At 37.4% G+C, this 20,389-nt stretch overlaps 1 protein-coding gene across 2 annotated transcripts in view; it reads right to left on the bottom strand.

Moving 5' to 3' along the window:
- Positions 1-3,114: 3,114 nt before the first annotated feature.
- The window catches only part of ADGRB3 (adhesion G protein-coupled receptor B3), a 689,955-nt gene continuing 672,680 nt past the window's right edge, over positions 3,115-20,389 (bottom strand). Inside the window, exons 31-32 of one of the 2 annotated variants that reach the window (XM_036248276.1) lie at positions 9,657-9,761; positions 3,115-3,918 (exon numbers count right to left, since the gene is read on the bottom strand). In XM_036248276.1, the coding sequence (XP_036104169.1) occupies positions 3,730-3,918; positions 9,657-9,761 (294 nt within the window). In that variant the 3' untranslated portion in view covers positions 3,115-3,729. The remainder of the gene's footprint in view (positions 3,919-9,656; positions 9,762-20,389) is intronic. The other variant, XM_036248277.1, reaches the window with a different exon arrangement.

Here is a 20,389-nt window from a genome sequence, read left to right as displayed (position 1 = left end):
GGATCATTTAACCTCTTCGAAGCCCCCATATTTTTTTTAATGTTTTAAAATTATTTATCTATTTATCTATATCCTCATTCCTTCCCTTTTGGCAACGATTAGCTTGGTATCTATATCTATGGGTCTGTTTCTGTTTTGTTTATTCATTTGTTTTTTAGATGAGATCAGATGTGTTCAAGGTGGTACAACCATAGACCATCTGGTTTTTTTTTTGTTTTTTGTTTTTTTTAAATTCCATATATACATGAAATCATACAGTATTTGTCTTTCTCTGTCTGACTTATTTCTTTCAGCATAATACTCTCTAGGACCATCCATGTTGTCTGTCAAAGTGGCAAGATTTCATCCTTTTATATTGCTGAATATTCCATTATATATGTGTGTGTGTGTATAATCTCATATCTTCTTTATCCATTTATCTGTTGATGGCTATATAGGTGGATATATCTGAGTTAGTGTGTTTGTTTTCTTTGGATAAATATCCAGAAGTGGAATTACTGGATCATATGGCAGCTCTTTTTTAAATTTATTAAGGAATCTCTACACTGCACAAGTGTTCCCTTTTCTCCACATCCTTGCCAGAACTTGTCATTTGTTGACTTTTTGATGATAGCCATTCTAACAGGTATCTCACTGTGATTTTGATTTGCATTTCTCTGATTAGCGATATTGAGCATCTTTTCATATGCCTGTTGGCCATCTGTTTGTTAAGCCTCCATTTCTTTAGGATAATTAATTCCTGCTTCATGGGGACAAAAAGACAATAAAGGGTAATAAAAGCTTATTAATATTTAAATAATATTATTACTCATTTCACATATGTATCATATATTTTTAATAAATTGTGAGCTACTTAAAATAGAGGCCCTGTAGTCCCCTAACATATAAGTAAACACATAATAGTTGTTCAGTAAACACTTTTAAATGTGTGACTTGATAGGAATGCATGACTTTAAGCAATACTAACAAAGTTCCACCAATAATTCAGCAAACGTTTATTGTGTGAACATGATTGTGCTGGTCCCTTAGGAGATACAAAAATGGGTCAGACACGAATCCGGTCCTCCAGGCACTTCCAGTCCACCAGAGGACATCAGAAATGTGTATAAACAACAAAATAAAAGATGTCAGAGGTCCTAAGCGATTACAGAGCAGTGTCATAACCATTCACAGCAGAAGTTATTTCTAAGCTTGGGAAATCGTATAAAACTGTGTGAAGATGAAATAATGAGGTTCACCTTCAAGCTCGAGTACAATTTGGATGTGGAGAAAAGGGAAGAATGCCCAGTTAGCTCAAGGGCACAGAGATCTTGGCAGGTCCTAAGTGCAGTGAGCTCAGAGGAAACTGCCCAGGGTTGTCCAAGGGTTCAGCTGCAACTCTGCTTTGGGTAGAGTGTGGGTGTTGGTACAGCGGAAACATACAAAGAAGTGAACTAGAAGAGAGCTTCCTCAAAATCATGGTTGTGAATATTTATGGACCTGCTTTTTTTTTTTTTTTATCATTGATTCAATAACAAAAAGTACCACTACCACTTGTCATTCTTTTAAGAGTAACCAAAAAATGGACCCTAACATTTTAAGTACACAATTTCTGGTTAGTTTTCATATATTAATCTAATATTGAGTTACTAGAAGAGAAATAGAAGTAAAAAATGTAAAATGCTGTGTTATGGTAGGGAACATTACCGTCTTACAAGAAATATTAGCCTAATATATTGATTTTGTTTTTTAAACAGATTTTCATGTGTCCAAATATATGCTGACTGTGAGTTTTTCATCAAGATGTTTCAGTTTAGAATTGAGAACTGCATACATGGTTTTCATTCACTCTGCAGGTTACTGAGGTGGAGCTGAGCATCATGAATCTCTATTATATGTATCGTATGTATATCTACCTATAGATATAAAGATATAGATCTACAGATAGATAGATGACATAGATAGTTAGATATAGAGAAAGAGAAATATACTAAATATTCCTATCAGTAAAAAGTATCTTATAAATTTAATAGACATTTAATATAATTACATTATAATTAGCATGAAGTTTATTTTATTGAAAAATCAGTCTTTAGTTATGGTATACTTTTTTGCATAATGACATCACTTTGATTTAAAAATTGGATTAAAAATATACTTTTAGCATCTTTACATTGAGAACATTATAAGTATCTGAGAGGAATTCAGCCTGAGCTGGGTGGTTTTTAAGGCTCGAGCTTGGCGGCGCACTTGTATTGAAGCACCTCTGTCTCTGCCTCATGGCCTGTAGGCTGGGGTCCCCAGGTCCTGGGTGGCAGGAGCAGCTCACTTGAGTTTCTGACAGACCTCAGAAAACCATGCATCTTAGGCTTAACCACAAACTAATCCAAATAAACACTCTAGGAATTGTGAAGACCCCAACCTCCTCTCTACTCCCTTCACTTCTCTCAGATGGAAAAACACAATCTCTTCATCCATCCCTGGAAAAAAAAATAAGGACATTATTGAAATCCTTTCCTGGTGTTTGCTCTAGTGCAGCTCTGAGGGAGCGGCTGTATCCCCGGGGGGCCTTGACGCGACAGCTACAGAGCGTCAGCTCAGGTCAGACTTCCCACTTCTCAAGCCGGAGACAAGGTATCTGCCAAATATATCCACTCCCCTTTTCCTTCGACTTGGGGAGATACAGCTTTCCTAAAGCCCTGAATACGTTCTCATTTTTATATGCTGTGAAGAACTGTAGTACAAGTAGTTTCTTTTGTGAAACATGCAGTGAACTTCATTACTTATAATAAACATTTTCCCTGTACTGTGTTTTGTAAGGTAATCCACTGTTTTCTGCTAGCTGTCTTTTTCCACAAGACAGAAGAAATCGCATTTATGTAAGAGTATGATGGCAGCAGGCCTCTGACAAGCCCCATTTACATGGTACATTTTTCCAAAGGGTGTTTGAGTAGAATGTACAGAAGCACTATACAAGCCTACTATTACATTTGAGAAATCATTAGCCCCAAAGGAGCAATAATGTATGCTATTAAACCCATGAATACATTTTCAGTATCTGTATTCAAAAAAAAGTTTATAAATATGTAAATTTCCATTCAACAAATCTAAAATAAAATGCACTAAAAAACTGATATGTAGACAAAAGTTTATTTACACCATACAACATTTTAAATATTTTATACACAGCTGCAGCAGAGAAAGCTACTCAGAGCTTTCTAGAGAAAACTGCAATAATAAAGATGTGAAATATATTATTCATATAAAAGTGAGATTATTACTTTATTGCATTTAAAGCAATGAAGAATGTAGCTCAACAAACATTCATTTAATGACAAAAACTTTGCTTTTATATTATAAAGTAAAAAGTGTAGTAATGGCCAAACAGACTGTTATAAACTTTAAAAACTGCATAAATATATACATTGTGCTTCATGGTGAAGTTTTTTGAAAACTAAACCATATGAAGCGGTTACAACATGAATCGTTGCTTGAGGTTTATCTATAAAGATTACCTTACAAATCCATTCCACGGGTACTTACAACACAGGATGGTCAGAACTGTACACCTGGTCCTCTCTCCACTAGCCTGATTAGGGAGAAGTTACCATATGCAAAACACCACTGACATTTGGCACGTGAAGGTCCTGACATAGGGTAGTCACGCTGTCCAGATAGAAATGTCAGGCTTCCCAAGTCTTAAGGGTCAGTGCAATAAATTTTCTTGTCTCCTTCTTAGTCCATTTTGTGTTAAACTTCTGTTTGAAAGTCCCCCTCCTGCACATCCAGAGGCAAATTCAGACACTTCTCCCACTCTGCTGGCCTCAGTTCCAAAGTGTCCTTTGCCTCTGTATCTAAGACATTGATTGTGGTGTAATGTTGGTATTCACTGGGGTTTTTGAAAGTGTCCCATGGATTCTTGTTTGGTGCTGGGTTTTCCTGCTGAGAAGAGAGGAGGAGAGAGTCATTTATTTGATGACTAGGATTGCTGCTTGTTGAAGTTTCTAGGAAGAGAGCGTGTTTGTAACCTTGATCTAGTTTATGTGCTACAGAGATGCTTTAAAATTGTGGCCAGCTGCAGGAAATAGTTTTGATTTCCGTTTTCTTAAATTGAACAAACCGATGAACACCTTCTTTAAGTCATCCTAAAATTTCCCAGCAATCAAAGGAAGTGAACAGTATTATGAAGGCACAGTAGATGCTGCTTTGTTTTGGGCACCTTGTGAAATGTCAGTATGCCTATATGTTCAGGTAGGAAGTAGCACTCAATTGCTGATAAGATTACATGCAGAAAATTTAAGTATTTGCCCAAATCTTTGGTAGGATCAACACAATTTGAGGATCTGTAACGGGGCATGTTATATAATAATAAAGACAGTTACCCAAACTGGCCATATTTCATAACACTGAATTTTTATCACTATCTTTGCTTAGTTTTTCTTGAAGAAATTATCCCTTTTAGAATATTAAAATGCTGCTATGTTCTTTTGTGTAATCTATTTTTTTTCTACTATGCATTCCCCCCAATTTTCTATATATTTGGGTGGCACATTAAATAGAAAGATAATTTTTATGAAATTAAAGAGAACAGCTTTTTAGAAGACAGATCCAGCAATATAAGGGTTCAAAAACAAAACAAAAAACTGTCTATCAGCTACCATTCCTTCTTAAGTTTCATAGTGTACACCCTCTTGTTACCTAAGAATTAAGATCTGCCTAATTATGACTCCACTCAAACATTCCATGTTGTAGGTGCTCAATGACTATGAGTAGACATCATTTGAGGTTTCTATAGCCTAATATTTTGCTAAGATTTAGCAGTGTACTTGCTTTATTTTAAATAAGCATTGTTTAAAGATTTATGTAGAATCAGGCTTTGAATGGGATAGACTAAGCTGAGTAACATCAAAGAACAAGAGGGCAACCATAGTTGAAATCTCCTTAGAAAAACAAACTAAGTATGTCTGGTGTGGCTCAGTGGTTGAGTGGCAACCCATGCACCAAGAAGTCCAGGTTCGATTCCTTCTCAGGCCACATGCCCAGGTTGTGGGCTCGATCACCAGTGGGGGGCATACAGGAGGTGGCCAATCCATGTTTTCTCTCATTGATGTTTCTATCTCTCAAATCAATAAAAAAAAAAAAAAAACAATGATAATTGCTGAATGTGTCCTTTTTCCCTCCCCACTCCAAATTCTGTCTTTTGACTAATTATAATCAATTAGCAGTGGGGGCAGGGGGAGATGGACATAAAATAGATACTTGAATTATTATTTGCATTCTACTCAGTAGATTAAAAGTCATTCTAAAGTATGGATAAGAAAAAAGGCAACCTGTAGAAATATTCACCATAGTTTGAAAACAAATTATTAAAAATCTTCAATACAACAGATGTTTTCAGCACTTATTAGCCTTAATCATGATAATAGGAAAAATAACTAATAGTCAAGATTTACTAAAAAGTCCACCTGTAGGATATGTGCAGGAGACTAATTCTGATGTAGTCTAATATCCTAAAGTCTCATCAACTGCAGTCTTGTAACTCACTGCTTTCTTCCCTCTCTCCTTCCTTGTCTCCCTTCAATCAATATTTCTCAGCTGCTCTTTGCTGTGCTTGTTAGGCATTGGGGAGAATATGGTGATAAATCAAATATGGAAAAGTAGCATGATATATGCAGGTCCAAATTCTAGTTGCTCCATTGTGTATGGATGTGACCTTGAGCGATTTACTCAGCTTATCTCTGCTTAACAAATGTTCAGAGAAACTATGTACTGTGGGCCAAAGGAGTTGGCAAAATGTTCAGATCATTATCTACTTCGTGGGGTTGCAAAAATAAAAAGTGGAGCCACCTAGCATCACACCTGGTATTTAATAAATGCTCACAATAGAGTAATCATACCTTTGATGAAGGTGTTTGTAGTTAGAGGGAGGTATAAAAATACAGGTATAACTGTAACTGTATCTATGATCCAGGAAATGTGCTGTAGGAGGTCAGAGGAAGGTAGAGAATGGGCTTCTTTTTGTGGAAAACACATCCACCTTTCTGAGAAGAGTGACATCAGAGCTGGCTTAGAAAGACGGGCTTGGTCATGAAGACATATGTGGGGGTGGAGGTTGGACAGCTGAGCAGTTACGCATACTAAGAAGTAAAAATCCAGAGAGCAAGGAGATGGAAGTACTCGGAGAACAAGTGACCGATTTATTTTAGTGGGAGTAAAAAAGAATAGCAGGGGAAAAAAAAACAGGCAGAAGGTGAATGAGGGGCTTTGTATGCCAAGCTAGGCAATTTGGAATTTATTTTGTAGGCGATGGGGAACGGTTAAATGTTTGGGTCACTACAGTGACCCGAGTCATCAATGGAAATGTTCACTGGTGTGAATTGTGCCAAATCAAGCCACAGAGTGGATTTATCTATCATAGGCAAGGGCTGGTGTCTAAACAAGCTTTCTGAGAATCCTTGTGTTGACAGACAGTTCAATTCTAAAAGGATTTCTGATATGTAAAGTGTTCATTCACTGGCTTTGAAAACAGAGGTTTCAGTAAGTTTGGAACAGTATGATTTTCCTTTTGTATTTTGAAGATCAAGCACCAGGGATTTTACACTTTGTCAGAAGGTCTAGATTCTAATTTCAAAGAGTATTATTGCCAGTCCATGACTGACTGGATGTCTGAGGTTCTATTAGCGGGTAATAAATTGAGGTTGGCTTTCATGTTCATCTCTTCTGGCGTTCCCGGCTGAAATGGGTCCTCACTATTGTTCACAAATGTATGGACACCTTTTAGGGGAGAAGCCCTGTGCTTCTTTAGTGCCGAAGAGCTACTGAACCCCTCAATCCAAGTGGGACAGGAACTGCAGGGAGGGAGAAGGGCAGGTAGTCAGGGGATGGGGCCCACACGCTACCACTCTTCCTGTATGGTTGGGTATGACAAGAGCAGAGCCTACAGATTCTCATATGGAAAGGTGTAGCATTTTCAGTGGTTCAAATGAATGATAGCCCAAAGAGATCACTGAATTTGACAGTGAGATCTACAGGGGCCAGGGAAGGTTTCAGTGGAGGCCTGAATCTTGTAGGAGTCAAACAGAGTTTGTATAACTTCCTGAATTTATGCAGCTGGTTTTGTTTATGTTTTGAGCTCAAGTATAGAATAGAGAAGATGTAGTCAAACTGAAACGTGTGAAAAAGACCTAATCGATTATAAACTCAATATAAGCCAACATGTATGAAGCTTCCAAAAATGCTAATTTGATTTTAGGGCTGTATAAACAAAAACAGAACGTTAGCTGAACATGAAAATTCAGCTCCACCCAGAACACAGCAGAACCGTCTGTGTTTCCCATGACTCTCAGGGCCAGGGCCAGGCTAGCTGTCACTTGCGTTAAGCTCTTCCTTCCGCCAACCCACCAATATCGGGGACAGAGTGAAGAGGGATATGTCTGTTCTAAGAGCAAAAATTTGGAGAAGCTCTTTGGGGAAAAGAGATCTTGATGGAGAATAATTTGAGAGCGACACTAAAAGTAAAAGGGTTCTTTTAGCTCCACCTTTTCTTAGTAGTGTGATTTAAATTTTGTCCTGTCTGAAAGCAGGGAAATGGACTAAATGGTCTTTTGGTTTGCCTTTGATTCCCCAAATTCTACATAATTACCGTAATTTGCAGTGCTGGGCAGGTGTTGTGAGGTTGTCACCAAAACAAAAGGAAAAAAGACTTCGAGATTTTTTTGTTTTGAAAATGTCTTTCTCTGCCCAATTATGCCATTTTTCATTAGCATTGTGCCACTATGAATTCTATAACTAAATTAATGATAATGGACTCACTCACATCCATGTTCATGATTAATTAAAAGCGAATAAGAAACTTTTTCTGGTCTCTGGTATTTAGGACAATAGTCAAACAGCAATGACAACTCGATCCTCTCTACTCCTACCTCCCAAATGATAAATATTTATCAATCTTTTTTAGTAAAGACGTGCTGCTACAGAAACGTGGTGTAATTAGCAGACTGTTTTGGTTGTCAGGAAAGTGAGATACAGATATTTGTGCCATTAATGATTTAATAGCCAGACCATACAACAAGGGGAAATTACAATCATATTACAGCAGTCAGCCAGCTGTATGTGTTGTATACGCCTTTCAGATTTGCAAACATAACCCTCTCCTTTTATTTTAAACAAATAAAGTTTCTTAGATTTATTTTCATGTTAATTTTCAGGATTCCAAAATGAGTAGCTAAAGTGTTTGGGTCTAATCTGAATAATGCAATTCTCATTTGCCTGCTAACTAACAATCAACAGCTTAATATTTGGAGATGAGAAAAAAACCACTCACTACAAAGTATCTTCTATATGTCTAGCTTTGTGTTGTTGAACACATATAATGCATGATTTCTGCTGTAAGGAGAAAAATAGATAGATATACACCTGAACTATTTACTGGTCAATTAAGAGCCAGTAAAGTGTATAGTATTTCTCATAGCCATCATTTAACAAACACAGATCGAACTATCATAGACATTTAACAAATCAAGAACAGCCCCTTCCTGATAACTCACCATGACCAGCATGTGCTAGTACTGAAAGGAACATTAAGAAATACAAAGATAGATAAGTTCTTGCTTTTGATAAATTGAGGTTACTAATCGGGAAGCTGGGACTAAGACTCATAACCCACATATACAAGAGTCACTAGAATTAGATCAGACACCATGTATCTTAGAGCAATAGATAGCTCTCAGAACCCCAGGTGTTGGGAGGAGGTCCATCCCAGGACTGCAGAGGTTCAGGGAAAGAGCTCCACCTGTGCAGTGAAGAGCGGTGTCAAGTGGCAGTCCCTGCTCTTTCTCCTTCAGCTGAGTCTCAGCATTTTACCTTCTCAGGTGCCTCCCAGCTTGGGAAAGTGCTGTGAGGCATGAAGGGAGCATATCTTAATTATTGTTTTCTATGCTCAATTTAGGAGAAAATGGAACTTTAGAAACCTGAGCTGGGTAATGTGTTCAAGATTAGATAGTTCTTGGTTGAACTTCCTACTAAGTGTACTGCCTTCCAGGCTCCTGGCCCAGTGCCTTCACAGTCACACAGCCTTCTCTGGAGCTCTGACTGGGCCATGCGCCTGGCAACTGCAAAATATCATTTTGTTTGATGAAGTCAGATGCTAGGATTGTAGCAGTGGGAATGAATGAGAAGAGAAGAAACATCAACAGTCACAGTCCTCAGTGTTGATGTTTATTCCAAATCTCCTGGAGATAAAACCTACTACTCTGGTTACAGGTAACAACTCAATACTGAGTTATAGATATAAAATTTACATTTTATAACCTTAAAATGCCAGGCCTTCAAAGAAAATGTAAAAAAAAAAAATTGAGTTATTTGGATATTTGAATTAATGTTTAACTCTGAGAAAAAGGCCAGGTGAAGCCAACACATTTTTGATATACAACTAATTTCAATTGGAGCTTATAAATGAGAACATTGAAATATGAATAAAAATGGTTCAAGATTCTGTCATTTCTAATTTGCCTCTTATCACATTCCAAAGTACATTTTAGGGTTTTTGTTTGTTTTGTTTTGTTTTACATATTCCAGTCTTGCTCCCAAGACAATCAGAGCTCCTGGAGGGCAGGGATAACAGCTAACACGACACACTGCTCCATGCATCAGGCATTGAAGAAGAAAAGCATACTCACCATACTGCTTGTATTTGGTATATCCCGAAATCTGTCCAAAGTCTGAAATTTCTGATTGAGTTCCTGAAACAGTTCCATATGCCTCTTCCTTGTATGCATGACCTTCTGCAAAAGAGAATAGCATAGCTCTCATTTCTAATATGATTTATGCATTAGAAAAAGAAATGTAATGTATTTGCCTTACTAATAAGGGAAATTAAGTTTGGCAGGAACTAGGAGATCCCAAAAGGTGCTACAGATCCAAATAAGTTGCACTGAAATCCTTGTCTTATAGTCAGCACTTCTTGAACATGAAAAATTGGCCTTTTCTTCTACTCACAAGATTACCAAAAAATAGGTTTCTCTTGTGGGTGCATTAAAAATGTAGCAGTCATTCCTGTGTAAGATTGTCATCATTTAGAGTTAAAACTGTTTTACAAAAATTGTTATAATATAAAAAAAAATGTTAAAAAATTTGGACTTTTACAGCACCCGAGTCCCTCAATGTTTGCCATGGGAAATATTACTTTTTTATGTTTTATTTCTATAAACACTAAAATCCTAGCTGACTGTACTAAAGGGGGAACAGAATCCCAGGCCCTGCCATTTAAAGCTGACTCAAAGCACTAAAGTGTCTGAAATATAGGTAAGATCTAAAATCTTATACTTTCCATGTGAATAATGATTGAGCTATGCACAAAGAAAATCTGACCCATAGGTTTCATATATTTGTTCATGAGCCAGGACCAAATCTTAACAATTAGGATTCCGAGCGTACAATGTGTGGTTTAAGAGTTCCTAAAATCACAGACACAAATACTACACAGACACAAATACTATATTAATACTCTTCATCTCTGGTTATAGTCTTTTCTCCCAACTTCACATCAACTCAATAAATAGAGTCATAAATAAAAATGACCTTGGGGTAAGTAATGTGAGCTGAATCTTTTTTTTTTTTTTTATCCTCACCCGAGGACATTTTTCCATTTTTTGTTCAGATAGAGTGGGAGGGAGAGAGAGAGAAACATCGATGTGAAAGGGACACATCGAGTGGCTGCCACCCGCACGACCAACCAGGGCCGGGGACAAACTGCAACCAAGGTACGTGCCCTTAGCAGGAACCGAACCCGGGTCTCTCTGGACCGCAGGCCAATGCTCTAACCGCTGAGCCAAACTGGCCAGGGCCTGAATCTTTTTCTTTTACAGAACATTTAAAAGAGCACAAAGAAGAGGAAGATAATAAGTTTCCTATATTGACAAGTGCTACTTTAAAGGAGAGAATACCTTTCTCAATTTTGAATTTTACAAGTAAAAAAATAAGTTAAAAATTCAGTATTTCAGTGATTCTCCAACACTGTGTGTCTTCATGTTTGGGTAGGATTTTGTAGTATTTTTAAGCACGTGCTTCGTAACTCATCATTTCCTTATATGCATTGCATAGGTACGTTATATTCATGCCTACACTATAATCTGAACTTTTGGTCTGTTGTTTTAATACCAAATATTTCCAAAAGTAAGGATTTGTTTTGAAAATGGAATATATATTTTGGGGAAGATCTATAACGCCCAGTTTTCTACTGGGATATGTAGCAAAAGAGTGTCATCTGGTTCACTGATTAGGTGGCGTGTTCTCGTATAAGAGGCAACTGATTTTCTCTCCCTCTCCCTTACTCTTTCTCTAAAATCAGTTAGAAACATATCCTTGGGTGAGGATTAGAAAAAAAAAAAAAGCCTTATTCTTTTTTATGTCCACTTCAATTTCCTATATTTAATGGATCTGTGTGTAGGCAATACTTTGTTTAGCTAATTTCCTCTTTTATTAGCTTATTTTTATTTGAGACAATTCTGCCATTTTAAGTCTTGCCACAAGTAAATTATTTTCAACTCTGTTCCTCTTAGCTCTAGGAACTGGTATCAACGAATCAAGTGGTTGAGGATGAAAACATGGCAACATTACTCATAATGGGGACATGAAACATAGCAAGCAATTACAGAGTGATTAACTTCCCATCAGTTTTGGGGAGAGTACAGGAAACAGATTTGCAGGATTTACAGGGAAACACCAGGCAAACATAACTTGACTAGTGATGGCTGATAGAGATTTATGAAAGGATTTGCATAAGCAACTCAGTGGAGGGATTTTGAGGACCACACAGCTGGTAAACATATTGCAGAGCATTCTGTCTTTGGGGAGGCAGATATTCCCATTCATTATCAGGTCCTGAGACACTGATTAAAATATGGGTTAATCAGCCAAGGCAGAAAATCTGCCAGAGTATAATGTTAAAATTTTAAAAATAATATGAAATAGCCCTGGCTGGGTGGCTCAGTTGGTTGGAGCATCATCCCATACACCATAAGGTTTCGGGTTCGATCCCTGATCGGGGTGAGTACAGGAGGCAACCGATTGATGTTTCTCTCTCTCTCCCTCCCTATATCAGGGAGAACTGATTTAAGAACTTTCAACTTAAAAATCTTGGATTTCTCTTAGCAAATTCCCCTACCACTTACTCAAAACACTGCCATTTATTTTCCTTATTACAGTTCTAATTTAGCACATATTTGAGTTATGTGATTAATGCCTATGTCCTCCATTATAACTCAAGCTATAAGAGGGCAGGGACTCTAATAAAATAAAAATAAAATAAAATATGGGTTTATGGACAAGGAATACCTTTTGTGTGTGGTGTGTGTGTGAAAACTATAGCAGTTAGGATACTGATGACTGGCTCTAATTTACAAATAGTAAGATTCATTATCATGAAAAATACTATGTAATTTTCTGCTAGGGTGCAGTAGGAGTGATGCCCACAACTGACATTTCTCTAAAGCTTTTTCATTCTGTCAGATAATACACCACCTGTTGTGCTAGATGCTAGATGCTAGATGCTAGGGTGACAGTGGTGCGCAAAACCTGGCAGAGTCCCTGCCCACTTATAGCTTGAGTTATAGTGGAGGACGTAGGCATTAATCACATAACTCAAATATGCGTTAAATTAGAACGGTAATAAGAAATATAAATGGCGGTGTTATGAGTAAGTGATAGGGGAATTTGCTAAGAGAAATCCAAGTGAGGCTGATTCCTATGATTTCATGGATTCATTTTTAAGTTGAAAGTTTTTAAATCAGTTCTCCCTGCCTCTTTCTTCTATTTTCTGAGGTTCAGAGAATTTCTGGTACAATTTTTATCTTGTGCCTGAACTTCCTTCCCTCATTGAGATTGTTCCTTCCCAAAGACAAGGGACTCACTGTCTTCTAAGATAGTTGACATTAGCACAGCTCCCTCGTGTTAAGGTGGGCATATGATTTTGTCTGTGCAATCTCCTTTTATCTTTCATCCCATGAGAGGATCCTCACTTTGCATTGGGGAACTGTACCTTCCCGTGCTGTTAAAAATGTGAATCCAGACCCCTGCTGGCCCCTGGCCAAGAGGTGAATGTTTTCCATCTCCCTCTAACAAAGTTCTCTTTTCTTAGCTAAAGATACTTTGTCTCTTACAACCAAATATCTCTATTGGATAAACCATGTTTAATGAACCAAAGGTTCAAATATATCTCACAGAAATGAGGATACATTAACTGTCTGGAGTTTTATAATCATATTCTGATTGAATGGGTAGCACTTGATGCTGAACTGAGTGGATCTGGAGAAGTTGGATTGCTAGGATATACTCAAAATATGTGATAGCCACACATGTTATATAACCAAAAAGCATTTTGCAATGCTCTACATGGGTTTATGAAAGCTGCTCTGAATAATAAAGCTCAAGGACCTTGAAATTAATGTGGAAACAAAAAATATATAGGCTGAAATCTGGGGCCTCTCCTACCTAAAAAAAAAACATTAATTGCTAATATATCTTCATCCCAGATAATCATTTTAATTTGAAATTCCCATTTTGGTGCAGCCAGAATCACCACAGCAGTGATGGCCTGTGGGGTTCTGACAGAGGTACCCCGTTGGAGCTGCTGATCAAGAGCCCACGTACCTATCACGGGCTCAGTTCAATTTTCAAGCAAGATTCCTTCCCGGTCACAAACTCCAGTGCATCTTTCAGCCTTTTTAGTGGGGACATTTCCAATGACAAGAAAGCCAGAATCACAGAAAATATTGTGGAGTTTCTAACTCAGCAGTGTGTGAGGGTTAAGAACTTAGCTGTTGTTTTAGTTTTAATAAGTAATAAAGGTCTCCCCTTATTTTCTTCTCTGAATACTTATTTATTTGTAGCAGTCATGCTTTTGATGATCTTAACCACCTAATCAGAAATTTGCATGATTATAAATCTTATTGGTCTATTTTAATGGCTATTTTGGGGTTTTTACTGACCCTTACCTTTTTCTTTCTTCTGTGACTTAAACATCCTGTGTCCCAAAGAAATTGACTTCTGTGAAAAACTCAATTTTCTAAAACTTTCTAATGATAAAATTGTAACACTCATGGATTATCTATTCATGTAGATATATTCTAATTGGAAATATATTAAAAATTCAGGTTCCTTTAGTTATGATGCCTGTCAAATATTATAGACATCTATTATAATAAAGATAAAGGCTTGGTAATACTCCTTTCCAATCAGATTATCAACATTTTTCTGAAGCTGTGTATGAACCCACATTCTAACTGCACAAAAATATGTCATGAATGGCTTGTGTTTCATTTTATATCTTTGCAACTCAAAAGAGGCAGTCTCTGTAGCCTTTTAATTATTGATAATAGAGAAAAATGATAAATTGTAAAGCACTTTCATGGAATTTCGGTTATTTGAAGAAAAATTAGGATGTAAACAACAGGTATGTCTTGAGCACCTACTATATCCCAGGCAATCTCCTAGATTAACTACTTGGGACATGTCAAATCTAAGAGCTCTAGGTCTGGGCAAACTTAGATGTAGATCTCATCCCATCACTTTCAAGTCCTGTGGTCTGAGGCACAACATCCAATCACCCTTCAGCCCGTCTCAGTAGTCGGAATAACCTTGCAGTGCTGTTTTCAAGATTTAAAAAGGGATATAAATCACTTATCAGTGGAACACACAGATAAGAACCACTTAAGAACCACTAGCCATTATTATCTTTCTTAATCCTCACAATGACCCTGGGAGGTAGCAGTCATCATTTTATTCATTAGGAGACTGGAGCTCAAGAGGCTAAGGAGAGCTGCCGGGCTCACACTGGTGGTGAGGGAGCTGTAGTTCATTCTGAATCTACAGTCAGTTCTCTTTGCATGCTGCTTAGATGTATCCCCTAGATTCAGGAAGCATCCTTCTTTAGACTATTCAAGTTTGCTGTTATGCCTATGCAGAGGGAAGAGGAGATGAAACAATCTCGGGTGGGTTAGGTGCCTTTTTTAGTGAGCCTATAAACTCTGTGGATATTGATCACCTTGCAACTGTCCCACAGGTCTGCATTTATCTTTTGAAAGGGTGGTCTCCATATCTTTTCTCTGAACACCTCCCAGGCAGTGACTTTATCCCTGACACCTAGCAGTGTTTGAAATGCTGCAGGTGATGGATGTGTATAGAATAAAGTAAATGAGATGACATATAGATCAGGGAAGATGCCTGTAGCATGGAAGGCCGTCATAAATCTAGCCTTCTCTCCTCCTGAAGAGGTTTCCCCACTGGAGGGAAGGCTCATTTCATCGGCCCCAGGCAAGAACCCTGCCTCCTTCCCCTTCTGATCCTATTGTGTTCCCTTGTTTTCCATACCAGTGGCTCATAAAGAGCCTGTGTGTGTAGGCTTAAGACAAATGCTTAAGGCTCTCTCTTCTAAATTCAAAATTATGAATCATAGAGTTGATATTTCTTTAAGTCTGAATTACAGATAAAGTAGACATTTAGCAACAGAGAAACTGTTAGAAAAAGTTGGAGAATCTTCTAACTATGAACTTTAGATTATGGGGCCTGGAAATCATGTGCTGATAGGAATTAGAAACCACTTTGCCTGAATTAGCTTTTCCAGCCTTAGTTGTTTATACACCTCTATTGCCCCTGTCCATATTTACTATTCTAAATCTGTGCTTATTTTTATTCTTTACTGCTTTGCATATAAAGCTTCCATCCAGAGTGGGCTGTGAATACTAGTCTGAAATGAATGTCAAAACTCCTGTTAAGGAAGCAACACATTGCAGAAATGTAGCTTGATTTTTAAAGCTATGTGTAGGAACAGAATGTTTCATGTACCTTTCCTTGGCCAGATTCTCAATGTATCCATAAGTCAGAGTCAGTAGCCACTGAAACTGCCTGACATTATAGTATCATTTGTTTCTATTTGAATAAATATATAGTACCCAGGGCTTAAAAGAAACTGAATAAGGAAAATACATATATTTTGTCACTATCACTCAATAGCATACATTTGGTAATACAGAAGAGACAGATGTAGTGTAGGGCTGCACTGCTCAACCTTTTGTTCCCTGAAGTTCGCATTTATTGCTGGGGGGAGGGGCCTGTTATGAATATTTCTTATGACTCATATCTTTTTATTTAGAAATTAATTTTATCTTCTATGTCAACAACTGGTGTGCTGTAAGAATTTTTAAAACATGCAATACCTGATCTCTTGTCATTTTTGTATTTGACAAGCAGCCAATACAATAGCCCTCCAGCATGAATGAATCAAAATCATCTCTCTTTTTTTTTTTTGTCTGATTGGCAAAAAATACACTCTTTGGTTTGCCAAAGAATTGTAGTAATTGGTTTGAGTGTGCAATGAGATGAAAACAGTTGGAAATCTCTGTCCTGTGTCATTGTTTCGCTGTGTTCATAGTAATATAAAATAACAAAATAGTAGTTACCCAAAATATCTCAGTAAAAGATCAGGTCCTCACATAGATAAACCATGATTATGTTAGATCGGTGCTGCCCTGTGCCCACCTAACCCCAGTGAAAAGGGTTCATGGTGTGTGGGGCTCACTAGGAAAATGCTAAGTTGTTCATAGGAGGCTACATGGTTCCCACAGAAGAATACAGCTGCATACAGTTGACTTCCATACTTTTGGAAGAGAAGATAAACAATAAATACTTCTTTGTCCATATACTTTTTTTAAACATTGTTTTCCATTCCATGTCCATTAAAGTTTCAGAATGGATGTTTGCAATGATATTACTAAGAATTCCTTGAGCTGTCCTCAACATGGACAGAAAACTGAAACTACTTATCAAATATTTCTGATTGAACACCATTAGGCATCTTCATCCCTAAAGTATTAAAATGTAAATCATCCTAATTTTCCTGGATCTGTTCATGGTACTAGTAGAAATCCAGGACTGCAAAGTCATCTTTTTTCTGTTCTTCTGTCCTTTATGTTCTGTTAAGGATCAAATTCCATGGATCTTGACTCTGCAGCACTCTTTTTTTTTAATTTTTCTTACAGATGTGTCTCCTTTTTCACCCCTAGGTGCTCTCCCACCCCCAGCATTGTTGTCTATGTCCATTGATTATGCATACATGCATATAAGTTCTTTGGTTTATCTCATCCATCCCCCTTCCTCTGAGGTTTGTCATCTGAAACATACTCTTTTCTATGTCTCTGGGTCTATTTGGTTCATTATATTTCACAAATAAGTGCGGTCATATGGTATCTGTCTTTCTCTGCTTGGGTTATTTCATTTAGCATAATATTCCCCAGGTTGTCTCAAAAGATAAGAGATCGCTCTTTCTTACAGAGGCATAGTGTTCCATTGTGTTCATGTACCACAGCTGTTTTATCCACTCATCTATTAATGGAGGGCTGTTTCCAGATCTTAGCTATTGTAAATAGTGCTGCTATGAACATGGGAGTACATATATTCTTTCTGATTGGTGTTTTAGTCTTCTTAGGATATATTCCTAGAAGTGGGATCACTGGGTCAAATGGCAGATCAATTTTTAATTTTTTGAGGAAACACCATATTGTTTTCCATAGTGTCTGCATTCCCACCAGTAGGGTACTAGAGTCCCCTTTTCTCCCCACCCTCGCCAACACTTGTTGTTTGATGCGTTGTTGATGGCAGCCACTCTGGCAGGTGTGAGGTGATACCTCATAGTTATTTATCCTCATCCGAGGACATTTTTGCATTTATCTTCAGAGAGAGACACATCGAGAGGTTGCCACTCATATGACCTCAACCAGGGCCAGGGACAAACTGCAACCGAGGTACGTGCCCTTAGCAGGAACCAAACCTGAGACTCTCTGGTCTGCGGGCTGATGCTCTTACTGCTGAGCAAAACCAGCCAGAGCATACCTCATAGTTATTTTAATTGGGTTCTTTGTCTTCCTTTTGTTGAGTTGTATGAGCACTCCATATATTTTGGAAATTAGCCCTTTATCTGATGTAATGTTGGCAATTATGCTCTCCGACATAGCAGCACTCCTTCTTATCCTACCACTTCTAGAAAGTGGACCCTCATATGTCTTCCTTGGACTAGTCACTTTCTAATTTGTGTTTCAATATCCACATTCATCTTTCCAAAGCCCAGATCATCCTTACTAAAAAACAAATCAAAATAAGGTAGAGAAGCCCAAGCAGATTTTAGTAACAAATCAGGTAAAATTTTCTCCCTTAGGGTACAAACTCTTTATTGTCTGGTTTCTAAATTACCTCTTCTGTCTGTTCTTTACTTGCATAGGTCCAATGTTTCAGTGAACTTTGACTTGTTTTCTGGAGCATGTCATCACACCTTAGCCAAACTCCATGCCTTGCCCTCATCCTGCAATTTCTACCTGCCATTCACCTCCTTGAGTTACATATGGTGTGGATGTCTTTAAAGTGTTACCTCTTAAAATTTAGAGTGTTGGTTAACTTTTTATTAAAGCAAACTGGATTTTAAAATTTTAATTTTCATCATTCATTCAACAAAAAGTTATTGAATGTTCACTCCATACAAATCCAATAAGAGGTGTGGTCACAAAAATATCAGTGTTCCATCGTTTTAGGACTAGTCAACACTTAGATCTGTTTATTCCAAGAATGTAGTGTTGTCTTAGAGGTGGCCACATGGAAGGTCTTTTTCTCAAGAACAGTGATTGCTAGCCACAGAGTTTTATGATATATGAGTTGTATCATCCTGTCTGGACTCTCTGAAAGGAAAGTGCTTTGAGGTTGCCAGTGGCAAAATGCCTAACTGCGCCATTGTGTGGTCAGGTTTACAGGGTGGGGAGCTATCAGGATGCTTGACATAAATTTGATTTACACAACCTGAATTCAAAGGGGAGGAGGATAACTTGGACACTTTCTCAAGGATCACCCACGATGTACAAATAGATTGTATTAAAACTCATCAGCATTTAAATTTTTTCTGATTACAATTTATGAGATATCTGCTGCAGAACTGCAGCTGCATATTAACTAAGGGAAATAGTACTAAATGGTTTGTAAAGAAAAAAACAGTAGCTCAAAGTTACCTCCCCACCCCCCGCGATTTTGATGTCTATTACAATAACTATAGCGATTTAAGAGTTAAAAAATATCCAAGGTTGTCATGTTTCAACACTTCTCCATTATCAATGTGTTTTGAAAATACCATGGTTATATGTTGGAATACTAAGCACAGAAAAAATATCAGCTTAAGGAACCTGCTACCAGTTACCATAGAGAAGATACAAAAAGGAGAACCGTTTTTCTAATGCTCCAAATGACACAGTATGATTAGATTTCTTTTCACTGCTGGAGATGACATAATTTTGGCTGGTTGCACTGAGGCTCGACATTAGTGGGTTCATTCCCACCTCCTTGCCTTTGTTCTAACCTAACAACTTACTGCTTTTAGGCCAAATACACACGCACAGTATGATCCTCTATTTTTGACTAACTGAAGAATAGAAAAACAAAAACAAACACTAAAATATCTATCCCTTTTAAACCACAGAAGAACCTAAAAGTGAATATTGCTGAATATATTATCTGAATTTATAGTCTTGATCCTTTTGCCCTAAAAACTTAGGATATAATAAAATATTTATCCAAGGCCAGGTTGCTACAATTGAGCTGCTTCAGTACTGATCACCACATAACCATGGAGGCCACATTCTTTATCATTACTTTGTATCCTGAACAAATATTACTGAAAAAGATCTATATTTCTTAACTGCATTCAGGGTTCACCATTGTAGTAGATAAAAACAATTTAGTCTCACTTTCAATATATACTGTATATTACTGAGCAACAACATTCATTTATATAAACGAAATTATTAAATTATGAGTTGCCATGTTCTAGGAGGCTCCCATAATGTTAGGGATATCAGCTAAGTTTTATGTACGCATCACAACAGCACAAATATGCTGGAGAAATTTATAATGTATTATATCCAATTATGTCAGCAGGCTATGAATCATGTCCAATTATCAAGATGCGTAAGTGCATTTTATGTGATGTTCAAACATCATTAATTTTGTGCTTAGCCTGAGCTGCTCAAATTATATGATTTCAGTAATTTCTAGCATCGATATTATAGCATCAGTATAAATTCAACATAAATTGGAAAATGAACATCTTCATCTTGTTTATATTTGTGAAAAGGAATTTACTAAATACAGGAGCACATTGAACTAACACTTGCTATTGGAAAAAAGAACCTGGAATGTACCTTAGAGAACCTGAAAAATGGGAATCAGGACACAAGGTAAGTCAGTCCTGGAGAAAGCCTAGCTAACCAGTCAGAGCATCCTCACAGGCTCTCTTCTGGGAGTTACTGACGTACAACAGTTATAATTGTCTTAAATATGAAAAAATCAAGAAACCAACATTCCTATCTCCCAGCAAACTGAG

The sequence above is a fragment of the Molossus molossus genome, unplaced genomic scaffold (genome assembly GCF_014108415.1).
Source record: "Molossus molossus isolate mMolMol1 unplaced genomic scaffold, mMolMol1.p scaffold_m16_p_8, whole genome shotgun sequence".
NCBI lineage: Eukaryota > Metazoa > Chordata > Mammalia > Chiroptera > Molossidae > Molossus > Molossus molossus.
The sequence above is the reverse complement of the archived record's forward strand: the minus strand, read 5'-3'. Positions and strand labels throughout refer to the sequence as shown.